General features: G+C 38.3%; 1 protein-coding gene across 13 annotated transcripts in view; it reads left to right on the forward strand.

Moving 5' to 3' along the window:
• camk2d2 (calcium/calmodulin-dependent protein kinase (CaM kinase) II delta 2) overlaps positions 1–16,836 on the forward strand; it is a 51,462-nt gene extending 34,626 nt beyond the window's left edge. For 2 of the 13 annotated variants that reach the window (XM_040024384.1, XM_040024386.1), the window contains 9 exons: positions 1,922–1,962; positions 3,389–3,448; positions 4,855–4,899; positions 5,176–5,224; positions 5,693–5,791; positions 6,527–6,602; positions 11,076–11,170; positions 12,802–13,027; positions 15,234–15,270. In XM_040024384.1, the coding sequence (XP_039880318.1) occupies positions 1,922–1,962; positions 3,389–3,448; positions 4,855–4,899; positions 5,176–5,224; positions 5,693–5,791; positions 6,527–6,602; positions 11,076–11,170; positions 12,802–13,027; positions 15,234–15,237 (695 nt within the window). In that variant the 3' untranslated portion in view covers positions 15,238–15,270. Of the gene's footprint in view, positions 1–1,921; positions 1,963–3,388; positions 3,449–4,854; positions 4,900–5,175; positions 5,225–5,692; positions 5,792–6,122; positions 6,144–6,526; positions 6,603–11,075; positions 11,171–12,801; positions 13,038–15,233 lie in introns of all 13 variants that reach the window. The other 11 variants (XM_040024385.1, XM_040024390.1, XM_040024387.1 and 8 more) reach the window with 11 other exon arrangements.
• Positions 16,837–17,674: the final 838 nt, after the last annotated feature.

The raw sequence follows: 17,674 nt of genomic DNA on the forward strand, positions 1-17,674 counted from the left end.
ACCTGCCTCAACTTTAAAACTTTAAGGGTTTAAAGGGTTAGATTCAATCTAAGGCATTAAAACACCAAATTCACACATTAGTATATATTAACCAGTGAAGACAGTGGTAGACCAACGAATCAAGAGGTAGATACATAGAGTATAAATGGTTGTAACCAGCCTTGTCTACAGCAGGATATTGGTGATGGTATCGGAAGTACTAGGGGAATAAACTATGAATGTTGTTGGTAGTACACTGACTATGGATAACTATTTCAAGCCCACTTAAACTAACCTGAACTATTAAACCTTGATAACTGATAATAATTTGGTTAAGTACTCTCTGAAAAGTGAGTCTTCTGCTGCTTACACCATAAAAAGGTAAAATATGGAGAAACTCTAAGTTTTAAAATGAAATAAAATTGAATTTTAGAAGACTTAAAAAAAAGAAACTAGGCATAAGAATGCCATTGCTAAACACGAGTCATTTATATTTTTCAAGCTGTTTTTCTACCATTCTCTCTCTATTTTGACACCAAACTTTTTTTTAAATATACATTTCTTTTGACCTATCTCATATTCTTCATGCTCTTATTAGACTACTTTTGCTTTTCATTCTACAGTGAAATGCATTTGTTCATTTGTGTCTCTTTTTATTTATCAGTTTCTTCCTTTTTCAATTTTCTTTCCTTTTTTGTTTGAATTGTGGTAACCATTTGAGGTAAGGATTTTTGGAATGACAGTGAAATGTATGAGGTTGAGCCCAACCAATAAGCATTGGCATTTAGGTCTTATTTTTCATTTAGAGTCATGTTTCCAAAAATGTTGGGACACTGTGTAAAATGCAAATAACATTTTTTTATATATATAACTGACAGTAGTGTAAAGATGTATAAAATGTTAAAGGTGAAAAATGTTGTGTTTTAGAGAAACGCATCCAGATCACATTGTTTTCAGGAAAGTTCTTGCTTATTTCAGAAAGACAGCATCTATTACAACACATTCCACTTGCTTAGCTGAGCTGCCTGCACTCCTGACATGTTATCCACTGAAAACCTCTGGCATATAATCACATAAGAATTCAACACAAGAAGCCAGAAACTGATGAGAAGCTGAACTCATACATTAAGCAACAAATAGGAAAACATTTCACCTTCAAAGCTACATAACATCTCACTCCTCCTCAGTTCCCAACTGACATCAAATTCCAAATAAGCATATGCTTGTAATAAATGAAAAGCAATTTAAAAAAAATTGTCAAATTGCCTTTGTACTATTTTCAGTTACATGTATAGTCTAAATGATTTGCTGATAATTTAATTCTGGTTATATTTTCTTTTTATACTGTGCCCCTACATTTTTGGAAATAGTGTGGAATAGCCAGTTGCGCATGCATGAAAGTATGACATTTGGCATTTTAAAGTGTACTACAGAATCTCATCCTTGCATAAGTGCTAATTTACAATCTCAGAGAAATTTAGAGAAAGATGCAGCATGGATTATTGTAATGCAGTTTAGTGTTAAGTTTCTATATAACATCGGAAAATAAAGTTAAGGAATAGCGGTGGGAGCATATATGTAGGTGCAAATATATAAGTGCATGGGTATGTGGGCAAATGTCGACTTAGGAATGTTGTGTGTGAGCCTGTTGGAGATAGTTGGTTAGATTAACCTTTTCATCACCTGCTATATATACACCCAATTAACCACCCACCCTTCAGCCCTGACATGTGAGTAAGTATGTAGTAGGATAACAGCCTTGCAGAAGTTATGTTATTTGGAGCTTCAGTTGGATTGCATTATGGATCTTGCAGTTGGATCTTGCACCTGGAGTTTGGAGATAAGCACAAATTGATATGCTTGCTGCATGTTTGTGTAGCCTCTGGCACAGGACTCTCTTGAACCTCATACTGAAATGTTGTCTCTGTCTTTCCTTCTACAGCAGCTAAGACTTTGCTCAACAAGAAGCCAGATGGCGTTAAGGTGAGCTGCTTTGCACAATGAAGAAAATGCTTTGTTTCTTGCATTATTTTTGTTGGAATGTTTAGTGTCTGAGAAGCCATATTGATTATTATTACTACTGTTATTATGCATTTTGCACTTAACAACATTATCATTCAGGGACAGTCACTCAAAGATGTGGGAAATGGGTATTATTTTCTTAGCTTTCCTAGTTTTCTTAGCTTGTTCGTAGCTTAGCTTATGTTTCTGGTCTCATCATCCTCTTTTTAAATTATTGATCTTTTTAGTTTTTGTATTTATTGAATTTACCTAAACTCATGTTTTCCATAGTCATTTATAGTGTTTCTTTAGAGTAACATGATGCTCTAGCATACGCGGTTTATCAGTGTGCTTGGTATCAGAGCACATTAGGTCAAAGGTCAATAACAGTCTCCCTTGTCTCATGTGATCTAAGGCCGTATGTCTTGGACACAAAAAGCACAAAAAGGAGCACAGCTGTCAACTGATCACCACCTAGGAGTGAGCCAGATCAGATGGTGAGGAAGGTTCTCAGACAGACCTGGAAAACCCAAACGACTAGTGTGGGTGAACTGGGAACATCTGGTTGAAAGCCCCTGTGTGTAGTGCGTTTAAATCTGGAAGGATTCCTCTTGCTTCCCAGAGAGTCTGGAGACACAGAGTCCGAATGAGCCTTGTTAAAGATTGGAGGCGGAGTGTAAGACAGTGGGGTGGTTTCCATTTTCAAAATGAGGGACCGGAAATTGTTCTCCAGTTATTGGGGTATCACACTGCCCAGTCTCCTGGAGAAAGTCTATAACAGGGTGCTGAACAGGAGGCTCTGGCTGATTGCTGATTCCATTCTTCACCTTTGCAAAACTTTCAAGAAGGATCATGGGAGTTTGACCATCTTGTGTACATGGGATATTTTGGAATGTATATGTACATTTTGGAAACTTTGAAAAGGTTTACAACCAGGCCATCTGGTATTTGTATGAACAAAGGATGCGCTGTCCCCGCATTCTTCACATAAAGTCAAGAATGTTCTCAGCTTTTGTTGGGCTCTAGGGTTGCCCCCTGGCTCCAGTCCTGTTTTTGATTTTCATGAATAGGATTTCAAGGCACACAATCACAAGCATTTGCTCTGGGAATCTCTAAATCTGTTTGCTCTGTTGGCTTCATCAGAGTGTGACCTTTAGGACACATTAGAGTTTTTTGTTTTTTTTTCCAGCTGCCTCTGATGTCTCACATGTCATTATGTTAAATCCTTTTTTTTTAATCATCTCCATAATTTAGTTTTGCATGGTAACATATAATAGGAACTGAAATTAGATCTTTCAAACAGGAGAGTTGGGATGATCACTTTGGTCTGTAGCCGGTGTGAGAGAGTGTGTGTGTCTGAGAAGTGTGTATGTGTCATGTCCCTCCCCTCTACACTGCCCCCCTGCAGGTCAACAACAAAGCCAACACAGTGACCAGTCCTAAAGACACTGGCCCTGCCCCTGCACTGGTATACACACACATTCTCATCTACACTCACAGCTTCTTTCACAAAACATCTATATGTACCTGCCTCACATCCCACTGTGGAGGAGGTTCAGGTTCACCCTTTCCACATTGTAAGATCATATTCTTTTTGATCTCAACCTTTGATAAGAAGATTTCAACTTTTAAAAAAGACATGTAAGGATATTGTAGTAACATGGGGTGAAATACATGTCTAGCACCAATAATAGACTATCCCTGAATGAAATAGTGCATATAGACCTTTGTAACTGTGCAGCATGTCCCAGCTCCAGATTTTTTCATAAAGCTATCTATGAAAGATATTTATAATTCAGATTGATGTATTTATGAATTCATTCATCTGAATTAGCAGTGCATGCATGGGATATATAACGCTTGGCCAGTTTGGATTTGCTGAATTTATGCACCGTTAATGTTGGGTTAAAGCAAGTTAAGTCTTTATATACACACGCACACACACACACGTTTGGATTAGGCTCTAATGAACATGAGGTTCTGTGGTTAGGGTAACCTCTACCTCAACCCCCCCCACTTCTTGTGTTCTTGTATTTCTTAAGAAACTCTTCTTCTTTTCTTGCTCTTTTCATTTGTACCATGCATGAAGTCCTTTCATGTCATTGTACTGTACATCTGTTAGATTTGCAATTAAAAGTAAAATTGCTGACAGTAATCCACATGTGCATTTTGTAGGATTTGTTACTGGCATAGTTGGTCTGTGCATGACTAAGGATTGTGAGGATAGTTGTTCTTTGGGCATGGTGTCTGCTGTCTACGTCAGGCCACATGACTGCCACTATGCATGATGTCAAAGACTTTCTGTCCTCCCATTTGCTGTCAAGTTGATTACGCACGAACACATGCACATGACATCTGTCTTTCCTCTCTTTCTCACTCCATCATCACACACACACGCCCACCCCCAACACACAAACACACATACACACTCACACAAGGCTGCTGATGTTATAATCTTATGTAATCTGGGTGAGTGATTAGAAAGACTGAGCTGGTCACCAGGATCAATTCTACAAAAACCCAGACATCTGATTACCAAGTGAGGGCACTGGCTAGGGCTGCTGAGAGAAAATCAGATGCAAAAAAGACCACACAATACGGAAAGAGTGGAAAGAATGAGAAATACAATAAACAAGAAATTGACGCACACATTTGAATTTGGTCTCAGATACATTGTGATGAATAGATTTACAGATAGACAAAGTTAAAGATTATAATGACTAATTGATGTAAGTGGTGGGCCATCTTCTTGACCGTCAGTTTTAGAAAATACACAAAATACATTTTCTTCAGAGGTATATCTGCCCAATCATAACTTTTCTTGCATTGTTGAAGTATTTGCTCCCACAAGTGCCTATTATATGTTTTTCTTAGGAACCACAGACAACTGTGATACACAACCCTGTGGATGGAAACAAGGTATAACATAAACAAAGTTCACTTTCACTGATGGCTACATTTAATATTAAGTCTGTTTGCTCCTGTACTATAGACTTTCTTAGTAAGAGCTAACAGGAATGTTTTCCAATTTACCAACACGAATAAAACAAATTTGCTCATAAATCAGAGTTTGTGAGACCATTTAGCTTTTAAAACTCTCCATTTAAGACTTAATTGTATTACAAATGCATGTTGCATGATATCATTAAAGAAGCATGTATTATATGTCCATAATCTTTTTGTCATTTTTGTCAGGAGTCAATTGAGAGTGCCAACACCACCATTGAAGATGAAGATGTGAAAGGTAGTAAAAACTGTATGGTTTACAGGCTTGCAGATCTCTGCTACACTGGTAATGTTAGTCAGTCCTCATGATTTCCAGTCAGACTGGTCACTCCCATCTGTGTTTTTCTACATCCTGCTTTGTTACGCAGTTAACAGCAGGTTAACTACTCCTGCTCCCATTTGGCTTTTAACTCTTGCAAAATGGAAATTGTTCTGTTCTTTCGTTGTCTTCTCCTCCAACTGCATCCATGTACTCCTAGGTTAATACAAAAATGGGAACACATGCTGCTTTTGTGCCCACCATTTTATGTTTTTATTATTAAATGTTTCCACTCAGCATTTTTTTTACTCTCCTTTTATGTGTTTTTGTTGAGAAAATCTTTTTTTCGCTATGTCTCTCACCATACATGATTATCTTTGTTACGTCTTCCGCCCTTTATACACACTGGACACCCAATCATTCAATCATCCATGCATCCCATCTCAGCCCTTCGTCTGGGCAGCTTAGTGAGTGGTATCTTGAGTTCTAAGAGCCGTTCCTCACAGATGTCTGACTCAAGACAGACTCCCAACTCCTCAATTCAGAGTAAGTCCTCCACAATGGGGAAGATGCCCTATTTTGCTTACCCAGTCATCCCTGTGAGGTAGTGTTCCTTATATGTAAAGTGTCTCAAATGCCATGCTCGTGATGTTCAGATCATATCCTTTTCTTAGACCACTGGGTGTTTGCAGTAGTCTGTGATTTAAGAAAGTTACTCCTCAGTGACTATCCCTTCTTCAATAAAATGAAACCTCTGTTTATGACCCTATTTGCTCCTTTCGTCTGAAGGTGAAGGACTTCTTACAGTTTTTAAAAAAAATATTATTTAACATGTCTGTTGTTTCACAAATTGAGTAATTTTTTCAATATCCCCCAGCCTGCACCAATAACAATAAAGGTAACTGTCAATATTACTTAGTTTAAATCGCTTTTACAGCAAATACTTGCATCTGACATTGGTTTGTCTTGATTCATTTGAGCTTTGTTGGGTGAAATATATTGTCATCCTGCATTTTTCCTGCCTGATATCACTATTAGTCATGGGAGGCTTTCTTCCAGCTTTTTTTTTTTTTTTGACTCAGACATGAATGATCAAAAATGTTGTGAAATCCTTTCTTGAGCGCCTTCCATTTCTAATAACCTTAAAATCCTGCAAATCCGTAGAGTAGAACTCATCTGAAGCTGATTTGTAGCTGCACTCTGAACATTTGCCTGAAATATAGTAACAACACATTTATTATGCCAGTTTAGCTGATGATTTTCTGTGATCTTGTGTTTTAGCTCGAAAACAAGAAATCATCAAAGTTACTGAGCAGTTAATTGAATCTATCAACAATGGAGACTTTGAGGCCTACGCGTAAGTTCCCTTTTGTTCACGTTTTCCCAGTAACATAACTATAATGTGTATATAATGTGGCCTAATAAACACAGACTCTCTTCCCGCATTTAAGTCACAGCTCAAAACACATCTGTTCAAACTGGCTTATTCGCTTTAGTGCTGATTTTATCTGTTGTCAAGTTCTGCTTTGCAATTTTAACTTATTGTATGTATTCTATGACTATTGCTTCTTTTATTAATTTTGTTCTTTTGTAAGGTGACCTTGGGTTTTTGAAAGGCGCCCTCAAATAATATATATATATATATATATATATATATATATATATATATATATATATATATATATATATATGTATATATATATATGTATATTAGGGGTGCAACAATACACAAAATTCACGGTTCGGTTCGATACTTTGGTGTCACGGTTCGATATTTTTTTCGATACAAAAAAAATGTTCATGCCTTTTTAATTTGTCATTTATTAAATTTTCACGGCACATTCCGCACCACATCTCTGTGCGTTCATCATTTGTTTGAAGCCAGCTCACCTCCTGCAACTACTTTTCCAAGAATATGCGCTTCTTTTGTGGTTCGGACTCCTTCTGACATTTGTTTGGAGGTGGAGGAACACCAAAGTAATTGCTTAAAGGAGCTTGCTTCTTCGACATCTTTAAGAGTTCTAAACAAATGTCTGTCCTCCTCCTGAAAATCTTATGTATGCAAACACGCCTTGCAACTTCTTATCTTGTGCCTGTTTTTTATTTTGACAGCGAATACGCACCTGCGGACCACTTATGTGCAGCCCTGGTTATTTCGCTTGTCATATTGCAGCCACAGAAATTCTTTTGTCCATGAAACCATAAAGCTGCACTTTCTTTTTGCCTTATAGTCTGGTAATGGTAATGGCCTGCATTTGTATAGCGCTTTTCTAGTCCATAGGACCCCAAAGCGCTTTACACTACATTCAGTCATCCACCCATTCACACACTGGCGATAGCAAGCTACATTGTAGCCACAGCTGCCCTGGGGCGCACTGACAGAGGCGAGGCTGCCGGACACAGGCGCCACCGAGCCCTCTGACCACCACCAGTAGGCAAACATGGGGTTAGTATCTTGCCCAAGGATTTTTGGCATGCAGCCAGGATGCAGCCTGGGATCGAACCACCGACCTTCTGATTAGTGGCTGACCTGCTCTGCCATCTGAGCTACAGCCACCCCATAGTCTGATTTGTCATAACTTTTCCGTTTTGTGGTAAGCTTTTCTTTGGCTGTCACTTCTTCACCCTGACCTGTCTTATTTGGCTCAGCAGAACTAAAATATTGTGGCGAGCTCGGACAAGGAGGAGACGGAGGTATCGTTTGGTCTTGCTTCCCGTGAGCTAGCCAGGGAGCACAGCCGTTTATTGACATCTGCAGAAGAACACTACCGCTAGCTAACTGCTCAGCGCGGCAACCGCACAACAACAACAACAACAACACACAGGGCGCCCTCTGACCCCGGAAGGACACACCGTCGCAGCGAGAGGGCGTCACCCGTCACTATGGCAACATAAACAAAACATAACTGTACAAACAGAACCTCGAACAGCCCTGACCCGCTATAGCCCCCACCTAAGGCAAGGCAAGGCAAATTTATTTGTATAGCACAATTCAACAACAAGGTGATTCAAAGTGCTTTACAGAGACATTAGAAACAAAAACAAATAAAAAGCATGATTTAAAATTGATTAAAACAAGCAAACAAACAAACAAACTAATTAACAAACAAACAAACAAACAAAACAGTATATAAAATCAAAACAGATAAAATAAGAACAGTAGATAAAATCAGTAGTTAATGTAAGTTTTGAAGTTTAAGCTTAAAAGTGTGGATTTGGTGCTTTATTCAAATGCAGCTGAGAATAGGTGAGTCTTCGACCTGGATTTAAATAAACTGAGTGTTTCAGCTGATCTGAGGCTTTCTGGGAGTTTGTTCCAGATATAAGGAGCATAAAAGCTGAATGCAGCTTCTCCGTGTCTGGTTCTGACTCTGGAAACTGATAAAAGACCGGATCCAGATGACCTGAGGGATCTGGAAGGTTCATACTGGGTCAGGAGGTCACTGATGTATTTTGGTCCTAAACCATTCAGAGCTTTATAGACCAGCATCAGAACTTTAAAGTCTATCCTCTGACGGACAGGCAGCCAGTGTAAAGACCTCAGAGCTGGACTGATGTGGTCCACTTTTTTGGTCTTAGTGAGGACTCGAGCAGCAGAGTTCTGAATGAGCTGTAGTTGTCTGACTGATTTTTTTAGGTAGACCTGTAAAGATGCTGTTACAGTAATCAAGCCTACTAAAGATGAATGCGTGGACTAGTTTTTCCAGGTCCTGTTGAGACATCAGATCTTTTATCCTTGAAATATTCTTGAGGTGATAGTAAGCTGACTTTGTTATTGTCTTAATGTGTTTTTCTAAGTTTAGGTCTGCATCCATCACTACACCCAAATTTCTCGCCTGGTTGGTGGTTTTTAGGTGTATAGATTGAAGTTCTCTGGTGACCTGTAATCGTTTTTCTTTGGCGCCAAAGACTATTACTTCAGTTTTGTTTTTGTTTAGCTGGAGAAAATTGTGGCACAACCAGTCATTAATTTCCTCAATGCATTTACCAAGAGCCTGTACAGGGCCTCGGTCTCCTGGTGACATTGTGATATATATTTGTGTGTCATCTGCATAGCTGTGGTAGTTTATTTTGTTGTTCTTTATAATCTGTGCCAGTGGGAGCATGTAAATGTTAAACAGAAGGGGTCCCAAGATGGAACCTTGGGGAACTCCACATGTGATACTTGTCTAACCTAACCTAAGGGGTCAGTCATCCCCGACGACCCCATTACCCCACACAAAGTCCTGCAAATGTCCAGGTGCCTTCTTTTGGCGCACCGGCCGGTCATGACCGGCGGGGGAAAAGTCACTCGGGTCAGAACATGGGGTGCCACCATCACCCCACTTCTGACACCAATGTGGCGAGCTCAGACAAGGAGGAGACGGAGGTACCGTTTGGTCTTGCTACCCGTGAGCTAGCCAGGGAGCACAGCCGTTTATTGACATCTGCAGAAGAACACTGCCGCTAGCTAACTGCTCAGCGCGGCAACAGCACAGCAACAACAACAACAACAACAACACACAGGGCGCCCTCTGACCCCGGAAGGACACACCGTCGCAGCGAGAGGGCATCACCCGTCACTATGGCAACATAAACAAAACATAACTGTACAAACAGAACCCTGACCCGCTACAATATATATCCTGCTGCTTTTACACACGCACTCACATAACGCTCAGCGATTCTCTGCGCGATCAACCTCTCACATGTTTAAGCTTGCTGCGGGAGATTTCACTTGTCATGTTTGCATAGTAAGCTAACGATTGATAAGACGATGTCAGAGGAATTGGTGCGCAAATTATCATCACTCACCAATCAGTGCTGTCGCTCTCTATACACAGTTCGCGCGATTGCAAAGTGAAAGCAAAAAACAAGCGCAAATTCAAACACGATTTCAATATGTCACATATTGACAGTGGCTCACCGATGCCAATGACATAATTACCCAGCTACATTTCTGAAAGAATGCAAAAGCATTGACATATATTTTTCCTTCCTACGATAGGCCGACGGGCAGGGCAGAGATAGATTTTGGTAGCCCGACTGGAAAAATCGCTAGCCCTGGGACGTCGGGCATTCGATTTTGCGAGCCCTGTATCTGATTGAGGAATCACTCATCTTTGGAAAAGAGAGTTTATTACAGAGAAATGGCTCTTTCCAAAATAAAAGCTATACTATACGCTTCTTCTGGGCTATATTCTCAGCAGCATATTAAACATATCAGGTCCCCATAAGGAGAATCATGTGCTAACGGCTGTCTAAATGACTCGGGTAAAGTTTGTAGCATGCATGCTTGTTGTTTTTGTCTGCTTCCACTTGTCTTTGCACTAGGATGATGTCGGTGTAAATGTGCAGTCATATTTGTTGTGTTCCCACTAGTGCTGTCAGCGTAAATCTCGTTGAAATGACGTTAACGCCACAACACGGCAAATCTCCGTTAACGAGCTACCGCGGATTGCCCATGCATGGGCCTGGACGGCCAACACGTTAACGAGCTAACTGTGCTAACACACTAGCTCCCACCCATGTAATTGAGCATTGCATGGCACATCCAACATACTGTTTTACTTTAGTCCATGACGCGCTTACCTTCAGGGTCATACGTCACATGAAAACCAAAATAGTTCCAAAATTTATTTTGTATTGTTCGATACATATGCGTACCGAACCGAAAGCACTGTATCGAACGGTTCAATATCGATACGAGTATCGTTGCACCCCTAATATATATATATATATATATATATATATATATATATATATATATATATATATATATATATATAATTTCATAGAATTATTTGCTTGTCTTCTTTGCTGATGCTACATTATGTTTCTGGTGGAACAGGAAAATTTGTGATCCTGGTTTGACTTCCTTTGAGCCTGAGGCCCTGGGCAACCTCGTTGAAGGACATGACTTTCATCGCTTTTATTTTGAGAATGGTAGGTTCAAGACGATTAATTCTAACTTTAGAAAAAAAGCTGCTTTAGCAGTATCTTGAGGACTCATATCGAGAATTGCCTGCAATTTCTGCATTTCAAAAGAAAATCGATAAACTACTAACAACCTGGGTAACATGTGACAAATTAAAATGGAATTAGAAAGAGAATTTGCAGAATTAGAAAGAGAATTTGAAGAGAACTTTTGCTTATGCAAAAGATATCTGCAACTAAAATCTACCAGCTTTTAGTGTAAGAGTTAGAAACAGCTGGCTGACCTCGAATCAGCATTTGACACTAGGAGTAATTAAGGATTATGTTTAAGTAACAGTACTGGAGTCTTTAACCTCCTAGGACCTGGTGTCCACATATGTGGACATCACATTTTGGGTTGTCTAGACCAAAATACAAAATTTTGCTCTACCAGGGCCTGATATCCACGTACGAGGCCATTCTACTGCCACTGTTCTATCAAAATTTAAAACGAATGTCCTCATATGTTGATCTCATTTTTCTCAGAAACAAAAGTCAGGTAAAAAAAATCTGGTAATTCTTTGTTTTTACATTCATCAGGTCCCAGTCAGCCCAAATAGCAAAGAGAAATTAAAAATGCATACCACGAAAGAGTTCGGGTCTTAGGAGGTTAAACACAGAGAGTCTGGAGAACTGTTAATTTTTCAGCAGGGGAGAACTTGCATGTTGAAGAGACCAAACACAATCAATATACTCCACTGGAGGAACAAAAAATTTCATTTTGTAGTTTGTTTTAATACAAAGTCGAACATTAAGACTGCTAACTAATTTTTTTGAATCTGCATTCTCCATCTGGTGGTTACTTTGCTGCTGGAACAGCTAAATTTCACCAATGAGGGACAATAAAGGATATTTCTATTCTAAATAACTGCAACTACTAATCTGAGCTGTCAATAGAAATCCATCTTTAGGGAGCTGATAAAACAGAAACAAGCCAAATAAAAAAAGACCTTGAGGAAAACAAATGTATGACATATTAATCTTCTTTTCAACATTCACACTATCAAGTACATCTGTGCATGTCAACACCAGTTCATAAATTTGTAAATATTTGACTTAAGCTTGTCAAAATGATAAATGTGTGCACAAAGTCCAGTTCACAACCAAGGAGTTATTCGGATTGTTGTTGAAAGACAATATTATAGGAACATTACTGGAGTTGGACTGGATTGTTTGTCCTATATCAATATTTAGTTCAGTTTGTAGTTCATATTTGCTACTAAACTACAAGGGCATTGACTAACCTTGGAGCAAAAAAAAAAAAATCACTCATGAATAATGACTGCTATAAATGGCAGAATGTCCTCAGTCTGGGTAAAAATAGTTCAGATAAACCAGATATGCCCCAGAAACCTCAATCACTTGGCAACCCCATGCTTGTCCACTATCCAGCATCAACATATGGAGACTTCACTTGCTCTGATTTCATATCAGTTAATACTCCAAAGAAGAATCAGCATTTTGTTTTTGATGCGACTGTATCTGCTGTATGATATTAACATAAAAAGGAGCAATTCTTAGCCAACTCTGTGTGGAAAGTGGGGAAATACTACCCATAACATTCACATATTGTGTGGCATCTTTCTCTGTTTCATTTGCAGCATTGTCCAAAGGGAATAAGCCAGTTCACACCATCCTATTGAACCCACATGTGCACCTTATTGGGGAAAATGCAGCATGTATTGCCTATATTCGTCTGACCCAATACATGGATGGCAGTGGCATGCCTCGCACCATGCAGTCTGAGGAGACCCGAGTTTGGCACCGCCGTGATGGAAAGTGGCAGAACATTCACTTTCATCGCTCTGGCTCGCCTAGCATCCCCCAGTAAGAGACAGTAAGAACTGCAAAGCTGAAAATGTGTTTTAGGAAAATAGATGTACCACCTGGCTAATGTAATGCAGCTGTGGGCTCCGGGGTATGATCACTGTTGGCTGTTGCACCTAATCAATAGCGGGCACGCTCTCTGTGCTTAACCAGCCTCATAGCTTATTTCAGTCAGTAATTATAATTATCTGTTTAAACACTTAAACATCTGTTTGACATTGAATTTATTTTTTAATTATCAAACATTATTCAGATGAAGTTGCAGGAAATGATATTACAGAATATAACCAACAACGATCGTGGAATTATGCTTAGAAAAATGATTCTGTTTATCTGCACCTATATTCTTCTACTGTTTTAAAAATTAAGGTATGAGGTTTCATATACATACTACCATTGTGTGGAATTCGAGCTCAACATATTCAACTTCAATTCATGTTTTGATCAAGCTGTAGTACATTAGTATAAAACTTGCCGTTGTCCAATGTAGTGGATGAGACAAAGAAACAGAAAAGGGGCAGTCAGAAAACCTTGAAGACTGTTTTACATATGCACTATTGCATATATAGTATTACAACAGAAACGGCGAGAATGGAATTATTAAGTAGAATATGAAAATGAAGCTGTCGTAGTACTTTAAGCAGGAAGCATTCTTTATATTTCTAGATGTTAAATGCTTACCTCTAGAGAAACATTCTTGCTTCTGCTTGGTGAAAAAAGGGAGGTAACCAGGATGAGCTGTTCGATGAAGTGTGCGTTCTTTTGTGATTCAGCGACATCCTTTTATTGTTAGAGCAAAAATAATTATACCAGGCTTGGCATTGTCGCTCTTGAATTTCCCCGAAGTTTCCTTACTCCTACTAAGATAAAAATAAGTACCAGCTATCACTTCACTATTGAGAAAGCAGGGAATTTCTGTATTACAGTATGATGTAATATTAATTTAACCGCAACCCCCCTCTATGTCCTGGGCTTCCTACTCTATCACTCTATCAAAGCTTCAAAGCCAATATTTGGTGTGACCACCTTTATTCTCCAACACAATCTGAACTGTCTTAGCTAGCTTTCTTCTAATATCTTTAAGTGGTCTTCAGGAACTGTTTTTCCACAAGGCTCTCAGTAACAAAGTGCCTAAAGATACAAAAGTTAGTTCTTTGTTAATTTCTCTGTTATATGTAGACAAACACTGGTTAGTTAATTCTGTCAGCAAGGTACCTTTTTATGAATGAACAATTCATAGTCTCATTTTTGTGGCCTAATAAATAAACACAAATCAAAATAAACCACAGCAACAACAACAACAAATCATCTTCTGAAAGTGGCCAGGTCGAATTACTGTGCAAAGAAAACAACTGAAAGAACTTCAGAAAGCCAGGAGAATTATTGCTAAAGACCAGTTTGGAAAGAAAGAAAATCTGGCTCCATGGAAGCAAAATATTATAAATGCATGGTGGCTCTATATGTTTGGACAGTATTGTAGCTAGATTATGTAAACCAGTGCTACCAGCACCGGTAGCTAAAAAGTTTCTGAATGATTTCTGATGATTTTTTTCTTTCTTTCTATCTGGGAAGATTAGAATAGTTTATAAATCCATAAATCCATAAAGCGTGTTTCAGTTTAACCGTTGTTTTTAATTAATTGCATGCTCAAAAAAACGTTTTGTCTCACTACCATTTCTTCTTGTTGCATGTTGAAGCTCTACTTGGAACCTTGTTAAGATCCAACCATGCAAAATATGATTTTTTGCCATTTTCAAGTGTTCTTAAACTTTTGATCGGGGCTGTATAATGCACTGAAACTGTAGTTGTATAACATAAAATATCACTCTTAAGCATTCCGTGCAGACTTTCTTTAAAAGTGAAAGAACTGCTGATTTGTTTTGAATTGAGAGCCTGAGAAATGTTCACTTGGCATGGCATGATCATAATATCGTGTATAAACTGTTTGCTTTGCAAAGGTTAAGTATAAATATTGGCATTATATTTGAACACACCTGTGCAAGTGTCTTGTTGGCATTTCTGGGATATTACCAGTAAACAGTATCGCAGAGCTGTTTGCATGCCAGTACCATGCCAGTACTTTTCACTTTCACTGATGTGTGCTTTTCATTACATGCCATTACATGCCTTAATATGTTTTCTCAAAAGATCCTTTTTATGCTGTCTTGTCAGCAGAGATTCACATGGTTGCTCTCTGTCTTTTCAGTTAATGGAACATCAACATGTGGTCACATAAAAAAAAAGAAAAAGAAAAAAGAACCCCCATCAGCAAATCTAGTGGAGTTCATGACTGCTCTTTGACCCCTCCATAAGGATATGACATACCACAGGAAACAAGTATTACTACATTTTACTGTTATGGCATTTTATTAATGGACATCATTCGAAACCACCACTGGGTGGCTGCACACCGTATTTGGACATTATGAAACAAGCATATTGAGAAAAAAATCTTTTTTGTTTGTTTTTTTTAAGATGTTTTGGTATGCATTTTAAATATAAAATAGAGATGTTTAAAGATCTACAACTGTAACCTCTCCCAAAAAAATAGTTATGTATTTTTATGTGTATTTATGTGTGTGCAATTCAAAAACATTTGGAAGATCAGAATGTTAAAAATTGAGCTTGCTTTAGTTCTGGTGATGTATATACATTGTGATTGTTGGTTTAAAAAACACAAAACACAACAAAAACAAATACTGAAATTGCTATTCTTGCTATCAGAGGACTTAAGAGTTTACGTAAAATCCAGTTTATGAGCTACATTTATGTTTGCTATGAGCTAAGTCATACTGTTTAAATTGCCAGATTTCAATCTATAGTACTAATTTAAATGTAAAGAAAAGCAGAGCAGCTTACATTTGCGTTGAGATATGTTTGCCTTTATATAAGTGAAATAAGAAATAAGAGAATGTAGCATATATGTAATATATGAAAATCCAAGACTATTGTGTAGTGCATGGTGGGGGGAGGGGGGTGTTATCGTGCTAAGATCATATGAAACTATTATATCTTCTGTTTGATTTGTCAGTCACTGACTTGTTTGTTTGTATTTGTTAATGTTGTGCATCAGTCCTGTCCAAATGTTTCTAATGTCCTCCAGCATCATGGAACTGTTGTAAAAACAATAACATTGTTATTGTTACCATCCAAATATCGGAATCTCATATCTAAGAGGAGGAGAATAAACTCCGGGTTGCCGAAGCACCACTTACATTTTGTACAAAAAATAAGACGAAAACAAGCTCATTTTTCATAACGTTTGTACTTGTATTGTATAACTGTATGTAGGGTTTCTTTTGTCATTTTATTCTTGTCATACCAGTGTGTTATTTTGCCAATTGCATAGAGGTGGTGCAGATGATGAAGATGGCACAAAAGCACTAGAAGGTTTGCCTTCTGTCAGGTCAAGTGATACAAACTGGTGGTCGGACTAATAGGTCTGGAAGCACTGTAATGAAAAAGTTGCACCGAGGCAAGAGGATGGTATCAGAAAATTGAAGGAGAGAAAGTGCAATGGACTGTAATAAATGTTGGGATGTCTTCCTTGGCGATCAGTGCTTCTGCTAGCCAGTGGTCTTACCACTGCAGGACAATGGCAGTGTCTTTGTCATCCCTACTGTTTGCTCTTTTCGACTGATTTGTCTCTTCTTTTTTAAAAGGGAAAATATGATAAACATTTCTTTCGACAAAACGTATGATGTCAATGCAATGCACCACTCCTTATCTGGTGTGTAACTGTTGCCAGCATGGCAATGGATGGCTTAACATGTTTAAGAAATAAATAAATCAGCTAAAATATGTGATAATTGATGTGTTTTAATTTTATTTTGTGTTATTTTGGTATTGATTTTTCATGCATTTGTGTCCTGTGGTTTGGTCACTGTGTGATTAGATGGCTGTGCTTCAGAAATGCTAAGCCCAGACCAGGCTATATTGTTGTGCCTGATTATTTGGATATTTAAAGACTTATATTACATTTTCATGTTTAAACATACTCTGAAATACAACATGTACAACCTGGGCTCTGGGGAGGCCAATCAATGACTGATAGTGTGCATAAGTATCTTTTTTCTACGCAGGTATGCTTTTACTGCATTAGCAGTGTGTTTGGGATGATTTTCCGGCTGAAAATGATGCTGTTATTAATCAGATGCTTTCCAGATGGTATTGCATGGTGGACCAAAATATGATTGTTCACAATTCCATCAATTTTGACAAGATCTCCAACAACACTGACTAAAATACAGCCCCAAACCATGACAGAGCCTCAGCTGTGTTTTATAGTATGACTGTAGACAATCACTGTTATGACTTCTTCTTTTGTCCTGATTCCTCAAATTTTTTAAGGATACATTGTACACGATGTCGAAATATGCCAAGTGTTGAGTTGATGGCGCTTTGGGAATCACCTTGTTGTTGCAAAATTACCATTTACTCCTCAAAGTGTTATCTTTGGCTATTTTTTGTATTCAACTAAAGAAATGGAAAAGAATGATGTGCTTTTGCTAGTAACAAACTGTCTAAAGATACAGTTGAAAATATGTTCTTTGCTAATTTGCCTGTTTTGTGTTGATACAACACTGGTTGATCCTTGTAGTTAGATGCCTTTTTGTGCATGAATGATTGATTAAAAAATATTCCCCT

Source organism: Simochromis diagramma, unplaced genomic scaffold (assembly GCF_900408965.1).
Source record: "Simochromis diagramma unplaced genomic scaffold, fSimDia1.1 OVJJ01000302.1, whole genome shotgun sequence".
Lineage (NCBI taxonomy): Eukaryota > Metazoa > Chordata > Actinopteri > Cichliformes > Cichlidae > Simochromis > Simochromis diagramma.